This window comes from Diachasma alloeum, unplaced genomic scaffold, assembly GCF_001412515.2.
Source record: "Diachasma alloeum isolate Michigan unplaced genomic scaffold, Dall2.0 Dall_scaffold_00349, whole genome shotgun sequence".
Classification (NCBI taxonomy): Eukaryota; Metazoa; Arthropoda; class Insecta; order Hymenoptera; family Braconidae; genus Diachasma; species Diachasma alloeum.
Genome location: NW_021680488.1, coordinates 619,321 through 628,103, shown reverse-complemented (window position 1 = coordinate 628,103; position 8,783 = coordinate 619,321). Strand labels below are relative to the sequence as shown.

Sequence of the window (8,783 nt, the reverse complement as noted above, 5' to 3'; positions counted from 1 at the left end):
AGAAATTGATCCACTTCGTCAAGAAATTGATCCACTTCGATTAGAAAATGAGTCTCAATCAGCAGAATCTCGACAGAATAGGAAGAATGTGTCTGTTTTGGATCAAGTGATGGATGAAGCCATGAGACAGTCCACTCCTTATTCCTCAAAAACTTCAATTAATCAAGAAATTGATCCACTTCGTCAAGAAATTGATCCACTTCGATTAGAAAATGAGTCTCAATCCCCAGAATCTGAAGACATTGGAAATGATACGACAATGAATCGACTAATAACTGAAGTCATGGATCACTCCATTCATCATCCCTTAAGGACTCTAGATTACCGAGGAATCAATCCTCATCTCCTAAAAAATGAGTCCCAGTTCCAATACGACATGAATCAGTTTTCAGACATGGACCAATCATATTCAAGCCACAATGAATCATCAATCAGTTCAGATCAGAAAGAAACTCCTCCAAATTTCCTCAGTGTTGATCCCCAGTTCCAAGAAATTGATCGCAAAACCTTAAGAGGTGAGAGAAGAATGGACCAAATTATGAACGAAGTCATGAATCAGTCCATTCATCATCCCTTAAGGACTCCAGATCATCAACAAATCAATCCTCCTCTCCCAAAAGATCAGTCTCAATCCCAGGGCTCTGAACAGAACATCAAGAGTGACGCGATGTTTAATCGACTGGAGACTAACGACATGAATCAGTCTCCAGACATGGATCAATCATATTCAAGCCTCTGTGAATCATCAATCAGTTCAGATCAGAAAGAAACTTTTCCAAATTTCCTCAGTGTTGATCCTCAGTCCCAAGAAATTGATCGCAGTACCTTAGGAGGTGAGAGAAGACTGGATCAAATCATGAACGAAGTCATGAATCAATCCATTTATCATCCCTTAAGGACTCCAGATCATCAACAAATCAATCCTCCTCTCCCAAAAGATCAGCCTCAATCCCAGGACTCTGAACAGAACATCAAGAATGACGCGATGTTTAATCGACTAGAGACTAACGACATGAATCAGTCTCCAGACATGGATCAATCATATTCAAGCCTCTGTGAATCATCAATCAGTTCAGATCAGAAAGAAACTCTTCTAGATGTCCTCAATGTTGATCCTCAGTCCCAAGAAATTGATCGCAGTACCTTAGGAGGTGAGAGAAGAATGGATCAAATCATGAACGAAGTCATGAATCAGTCCTCCATTAAAGAAGAGAGAATGACTCCAGGAGATTCACAAGAACAAATCGATGATCAATCATTCAATTTAGCAGGCATCAAGGTGAAGCGTCAATCCCCTCATCGAGAATACGTACGTATTGGAGATCATGAGGATCTTGAGGCAATTGCATCTCAGTCAACAAGAGATCGTTATCAAGCGAAAAGTGAAAGCCAATCATCATCCTGTCGTGATACACTAATAATTGACGATCCTCTTAATAGCGAATTTTCTCCAGTCTCATCAGATTATTCAAAGTTTTCTCCATCAAGAAGAAGTCGTCATCGGGTAACGAGTGACACCCAATCATCATCATATCTTCATAGATTGATCGATCATGCTCTTGACAGTGGACTTTCCTCAGTCCCATCAGATGGTTCTGAATCAGTTTCAATTGACAGAAATGTTCGAGATTTGGGAAGAGAGAGGACTCTAGACTCTGATGATGAGGATGATGATGAATTTACCCCACAAGCTAGACCCAGGGACATCCTTCAAGCAAATGTTGATGATTCTTTGGTCATTTCGAACAGAGAAAACAATAAGTCCATGAATGATCGTCGTAGAAATCCAGGGGATGATTATTATTTCAGAAAACATTTTGGTCCTGACGAGAACAAAGCGATGATTGATGTTCTTATCCAGGATAATCAGATCGATCGTGCAACGAAATTGACATACTGGATGGACATTGCACAGTTGCAACTTCCAGGCCTGAAGGGTCGCTCTGGAAAATCTCTACACAATCGTTTCATGAGGTTCTTGCTGTCGAAGCGGTACGCAGCATATACTGGGAATCCACTTGCTCTGGCGCAATTCGAGGCTCTGTATGAGGAATGGTTCAAGGGATCCAGACCTCAGGTCTACGAAGTGGTGAAGGATGACAAGTAGATTTAGGTAAGACAAGTAGATTTAGCCTTCTTAAATCATCAATATCTTTTGAACGAATGAAATGATTTGGACGAGTCAAGTCTCATTTTGAAGCCACAAAAATAAAATGGAGTCAAAAATTTTTCATTTCAGTTTATTCAGGAGATGAATCTACTTGTTACTTCACAACTAGTCGAAGAGGAGTGGAAAATATATATATATTTTTTTAATTTTTATGGGGTGTATGGAGGAGTCGGTGGTGATATGAGGATAGAATGCTTTATTTCCTTGATCATAGTTTTACAGTTTTATATGAGCCAATTGCTGCTAAGATGATTGTCAAATCGTGTGTGTGATTTTATTTATTATTAAAGAATTGATTCATTACAATTTTATTCACTGTTTATTATGTTGTACAAGATAAAGTAATGACAGTCACACAGGAGGAAAGAATAGCAATTGACAGAATCAAGCAGAAGCCGTAAATGGCGAAATTATTTATCCTCTTCAGATCACCCTCAACTCACTGCATCAAGTTTCTATAAAATTAATAAATTGTTCAAGGCATCTTTCAGATTTTTTTCCATTCCCTTTCAGCTGGAAATTCATCAAATTACATCGATAATACAAAGCTACAGCTCATCGAGATCAAATTCGAAATTAATAAAAATGTCAAGTGTAGTTTTTCCGTTTTTTCATATTCTGCACTAGTTAAGTCGCTTTGGGAGTAAAAAACTCCTGAAAGGCGGGGAAAACCCAGCGCCATGAATTCTCTGTCAAAAGGGGATAAAAAAAGCAGAAGGATAGTTTAAGAAATTTGTTCATTTTTTAGGAACTAGATGAAAGATGTTGAAGGTGATCTGAAGACGATGAATAATTCTAAGAGTGTTCAAAAATACGAGGTGGACGATAGGTGTGAACACCGCCATCTTGCTTACATACCCCCTTTGCCATAAGGAACTTCAAAGATGGCGGCGGCACCATCTCGAATTTTCAAACATGTCTTAAAATTATTTATCCTCTCCAGATCATCCTCAACTCACTCGATCCGGTTTATACAAAATGAACAATTTTTTAAAGGCATCTTTCAGCCTTTTCCATCCCTTTTCGGCTGAGAATTCATGCCGCCAAGTCTTCCCCGTATTTCAATAGGTTTTTTTCCTCCCGAGGCCCCTTCAATCTGATTTCAATCGACATATTCTCTTCTCGATGGCTCCCCTCCGAGGAAAAAGTATCCTCAGAGATGCTGGAATCCCTCGAGGGCAGCCGTACCCCCACGTTCGCCACACATATGTCCACAGACTGCAAGAAAAACATTCCAAAAAATTCCATCATCCCCGAGAAAAGTCCCCCAAGAAGAGTTGCATAAATCAATAAACGAACTCACATCCTCACATCTCCTTCTTTCCCCCCTGCATTCCTCGATAAACTCCTTATACTCCCCAGGAATCGCCTGAGGGGGTAAATCCTCGAGGATCAGTTGTAAATTGCTCTCCACAAACTCGGAGCACAAGCCATAATTCGTCGAGAATATGTTGAATGTGAGGGCGGTATGTCCCGGGAAAACACCTCTCGGTGGTGAAACCCCCAGACAGATCTCATTGATCACATCCCATCGGAAATTGATATCAAACTGGGACAAATTGGTGACTGTAACTAGAACAGAGAGGATCTCGGGATCGAGTTCTGTTATGAAGAAATTGCAGAATCTGTTGTCTTCTAATTCCACCAGACAAAACGATTGTCTTCTTAAATTAGGGCCGAAATGAATGAAGTCCCAGCGGAACATGACTCCGTCCCCCAGGAGTTCGAAGGATTGGAGGGAGTAGTTGTCGCAGACGACAAACACTTTCTCCACGTGGAGACCGTCGACGTTGGGGGTGAAGAAGATCCTCAGGATCATGGACTGGTTCTGACGTACGTAGAAATACGCTGGCCAGAGTGTGAAGCTGGTTGTTATGAGCTTTGAAGTGTCGGTGAGGTCCTGAAATGGAGGTGGGGGGAAGAATTTGATGTTGGGGAGTTGTTTTTGGCGAATATTCTGGTAATTGTGGGAGGTAGCGAGTCGCGAGGGTCAAACGAGCCTCAGGGACATCTAGAGTTGAGGGTCAAACTACCCTCTAGGATGTTTAGATGGTGAAACAACCCTTGAATACGATCTTCAAGAACGTTTTTGAGGGTCAAACGTTCTTGAGGTTTTTATTAGGGACCTTTTAGAAGGTTAAACGTCCTTCAGGGTTCATGGACGTTTTTGAGGGTAAAACGTCCTTGAGGGTTCTTTTAGGGACCTTTTAGAAGGTTAAACGTCCTGCAGGATTCATGGACGTTTTTTAGGGTAAAACGTCCTTGAGGGTTCTTTTAGGGACGTTTTTGAGGGTTAAACGTCCTTCAGGGTTTTATGGACGTTTTTGAGGGTAAAACGTCCTTGAGGGTTCTTTTAGGGACGTTTTTGAAGGTTAAACGTCCTTCAGGGTTTTATGGACGTTTTTGAGGGTCAACGTCCGTAAGGGTTTAGGGACGTTTTTGAAGGTTAAACGTCTTTCAGGGTTTTATGGACGTTTTTGAGGGTCAAACGTCCGTAAGGGTTTAGGGACGTTTTTGAAGGTCAAACGTCCTTGAGGGTTTGAGGACGTTTTTGAGGGTCAAACCTACTTGAGGATTTTAGGGACGTCTTTGAAGGTCAAACGTCCTTGAGGGTTTTAGGAACGTTTTTGAGAGTCAAACAGCATTGAGGGATTTTTAGGGACGTTTTTGAGGGTCATTTTTTAACGGTTGTATTTCAAAAACATCCTACAGGATAGTATTCAAGGATCGTTTGACCATCCAGAGGGCTCTTTGAGTGACCCTCGAGAACGTATCAACCTCAAATACAAGTATCCTCAAGAGTCGTTTGACCCTCGAGACCATTTGACTCTCAATTCCAAACCTCATTAACCCGTAAGTAGGCGCGCTTTTTTTTAGTATCTCACGCGCACTGCAGAGACGTCCTATAGGTTGACTAGGGTTGCGTGAGAAAAAATCCCCTAACGACGGATTAAGGGTCGTTAGATCCTTGAGACCATTTGACCCTCAACTCCAAACATCTTTAAGAGGGATTTGACCCTCAAGATCAGTTGATCCTCGACTTCGGACGTCTTCAAGGGCTGTTTTCTTTTAAGTTTAACTGAATAGAGAAATGAAAATGAGAAGGCGTTTGCATTACGATTTCTATTTTCTTCATTATCAATTATCAGACATACTGTGATATTCTTCGAGTGCCAGTTGGCCTCGGACACGAGGAAAAATCTGCCTGAACTTCCGAGATTCGTCAGTTTAACTTCAATTGTCTTCTCGTCACCAACAAGGCATTCATTGCATTCTAATTCTCCATCGCTCGTTAGACAGGTCAATGATCCCCTCTTTGGGCTCCGGGGGAAGTTCGACTGGTTGAGAATGAGATCGTCTTTGGCGTTGATGAGGGTCGGAGAAGATGAGCTGTCCCTCGGGTAATTTTCACCTGTAGTTCCGTAACGCGAAATAAAAAACAAGACAGTGAAATGCAAAATAGTACATTTCACCAATTGTGCGTAAAGGGAAATTGTACGCACGCTCTGCGTGCGCAAATTCACAGTTTTCACACATTGTGATGAAAAATAGGGTTCAACAGTGGGGGAAAAAGCGGGTTTTGACCTTTGAGAGGGTAGCACTCGCCTTCGGCAAGCGTTACACATCTTCCACGGATCAAAAAATATTTGCGCACTCGTATCGAAATATATTATTGTTACTAGTGCGTAAAGTTCCACTTTTGCGCACGCACGTGTAATACATCCTATTTTCTGTAATATCTGTGGAATTTATTGTTCACAATAGTAGTGGAGGTAAAGTGGTTGTTTTTATGCACGAGTGCGTAAAATTCAAAAGTTTCGCTCACGCACTCGAAATTCACTTTACGCACACTCGAGAACTTTACGCACGTCGTACGGAAAACAAGCGCTTTACACACACTAAACCGTTTCGAAAAGTGCACTCTTTGGGCAGGTATCACAAAATAGTATATTTCGATATGAGTGCGTAATTAGTATATTTCGATACGAGTGCGGAAAAGTGTTTTTTGGCTCGTGGGAGGTTCATAGCACAATAAGCCGAAGGTGAGGGATACGATTCCAAAACGTGTTTAGTGTTGCGAACAGTGAATTCGGCAGGTATCACAAAAAATAGGATGTTTTACACGTGCGTGCGAAGAAGTGGAACTTTACGCACTAGTAACACAATAATATGTTTCGATACGAGTGCGTATTTTTTGATCCGTGGAAGATGTGTATCGCTTGCCGAGGGCGAGCCAAAAAACACTTTTCCCAAGAGTATCGAATGATATTTTTCATCACAATGTGTGGAAAAGGGGCGTTTCAGGCATGCGAAGCGTGCCTAAAAAGTTACTTTTTCGCACAGCGTGATGAAAATGTGTTTTTTGACGCGTGGGAGTTGTGAGACGCTCGCCGAAGGCGAGTGCTATTCTCCCATGGGTCAAAGAACACTTTTCCAATGAGTATCGAACTCTATTTTTCATCACGATAAGCGATAAGCAGGATTTTGCGCACGCGGAGCGTGCGTAAAATTTCATGTTACGTACAAATGATGCAAAGATCTTTTAAGAAATTTCTTTCAATCTCTTTCCTTTTGGGAATGTCTGGAGAATCAACTTTGAATTCATTTCAAAACTTTTCTCCAAATATCATCAGACCTTTTTACCGAGAATTTTCTGATCTACGAAAGAAATCTGATGCTTTTTCCTGAAGCAATTAATTCCCAAGATAATTAAACATTCATCAGTCTTCACCTATAAAAACTGGTGGGTCTCTGTGCGCCAGAACGTCGATGACTACTGGTAATCCCCCTTCAACATTAATCACTATCTTCTCACTATAATCCTCAGGACTCATCGCTTTGAAAACAAGAGTCAAAGTGGTACTCATCCCCGGTGCGAGATCCACCCTGTCTCCACTTCTCGTTCTCCAGATTAATCTCAATTTCGAGGCGTCGAATCTTCTCGCTAATTGGTATTTAGCTATCGTCACGTCACTGACGTTTCGGATCAGGATGATTTTCTCAAAAATATTATCACCATTAAATAATCAAATTTAGCAATCAAGAGATGAAATTTAAAGAATCAACTATTCAAGATCTAATTATTTTATCAATGCCACGAGCCATTTTTCATCGAAAAATGATCAATTATTTTGAGAACACAAAGTCAACATTTTTTTTAAGAAATAATTTTTTGTCTGGAGAAATGAATCGTTTGACAATTTTTGAAAATTGAATCGCGTTTATGAAATTGATCATTGATTAGGAGAAAAGATGAAGATTAAGAGGCCTCGGGAGTAAAAAAAACCTGTGAAATGCGGGGGAAATTTTACGCCATGAATTCTGACTCAAAAGTGAATGAAAAAATCTGAAGGATAGCTTGAGAAATTTGTTCATTTTCTAGGAACTGGATGAAATCAGTTGAAGGTGATCTGAAGAGGATAAATAATTCTAAGAAATGTTGAAAAATACGAAGTGGTTAACAGATGTGGGCACCGCCATCTTGCTTGGATCCCCTTCCCTCAGCCGCAGGGGCTTCAAAGATGGGGGCGCCTCCACCTCGAATTTTTAAACATTTCTTAAAATTATTAGATCCGATCAATTAGCCCCTCATGTATAGATATTCCAAATTTTTATTTTTTTCCTCATTGAAGTAGTTTTGAAGAAAATTTCGAGCTAATAAAAAACATTTGCTAGTTGGAACTTTTTTTAAAATAAATTTTTGAAAAATCACCCCTGAAAAAAAGGCGTTATCCCCCCTATTTCATTATTTCCAAACAATTTTATCACCAATCGGTAGCAAATTGTTTGAAGATTTTTGCGAGTTAAGAAAAAATCGTCAATGCACTCCTATTATTGTGTAAATTAACAATTCCAATTTCAACTGAAAACCAGAGTTGATGACCAGAGTTTGTAACAGAGATGTCAGACAAGATATGAATGTTTTTTTTTGGCTCAAATGAAAGAGCGGCTTGAAAAATGGCGTGCAGAAGTCTTTAAAGATGACAAATGTCTCTAAAGATGATGTCTGTTTTCAACGGAAAAGCAGAGTTGTGACATCATTGTCTAGGAGGACAATGGGGTCTAGGAGTATGTATAGAACATTGGTATGTATAGACTAGGAGTATGTATAGAACCTAGACCATTGGGGTCACTAAACTATCTGTAAATTATCTTTAATTATTTTATCGACAAAGACTGAATGCGATTAGTACAACATACGTCTGATCAATCGTTGAGAGAATTTTACGGGCGTTGAAACTGGAAATGAATCAGAGGTGGAGAACAGGAAAATGTCCCTCTATCTGTCGTAGATGTTGGGAGGGAATTGTGAATGAGAAAAATAAACCGAGAAACCTGCTGAATAAGGCGAAATAGAGGAATTACAATCTCAGAGGTAAATTTACAATTATATTATTATTCGATTTCACGGAGGGCCGGATCCTCCGTGTAATTTTTTTAGGTTCACTTCTTTCTCTCTTTAAATAATTAAATTATGATTCTGTTATCATCACTTGAAGCTTAGATTTGATGGATCAATTAATTAATCATAAGAAACTGGTGAAAAAGGCTCAAATTATCGAATCTTAGAGGTAGGGGGAAGTGGGGCAGAATGGGCACTGGGTTTTTTTTT

General features: G+C 40.1%; 2 protein-coding genes across 2 annotated transcripts in view; one reads left to right on the top strand and one right to left on the bottom strand.

The window, feature by feature from the left end:
* LOC107040870 overlaps positions 1-2,637 on the top strand; it is a 9,245-nt gene extending 6,608 nt beyond the window's left edge. The window contains exons 5-6 of the mRNA XM_015261138.2: positions 5-2,113; positions 2,240-2,637. Coding sequence (XP_015116624.1) covers positions 5-2,107 — 2,103 coding nt within the window. The 3' untranslated portion in view covers positions 2,108-2,113; positions 2,240-2,637. The remainder of the gene's footprint in view (positions 1-4; positions 2,114-2,239) is intronic.
* Positions 2,638-3,205: 568 nt separating this feature from the next.
* The window catches only part of LOC107040863 (deleted in lung and esophageal cancer protein 1-like), a 7,071-nt gene continuing 1,493 nt past the window's right edge, over positions 3,206-8,783 (bottom strand). Inside the window, exons 2-5 of the mRNA XM_015261128.1 lie at positions 6,903-7,170; positions 5,326-5,582; positions 3,474-4,070; positions 3,206-3,388 (exon numbers count right to left, since the gene is read on the bottom strand). Of these exons, the coding sequence (XP_015116614.1) occupies positions 3,206-3,388; positions 3,474-4,070; positions 5,326-5,582; positions 6,903-7,170 (1,305 nt within the window). The remainder of the gene's footprint in view (positions 3,389-3,473; positions 4,071-5,325; positions 5,583-6,902; positions 7,171-8,783) is intronic.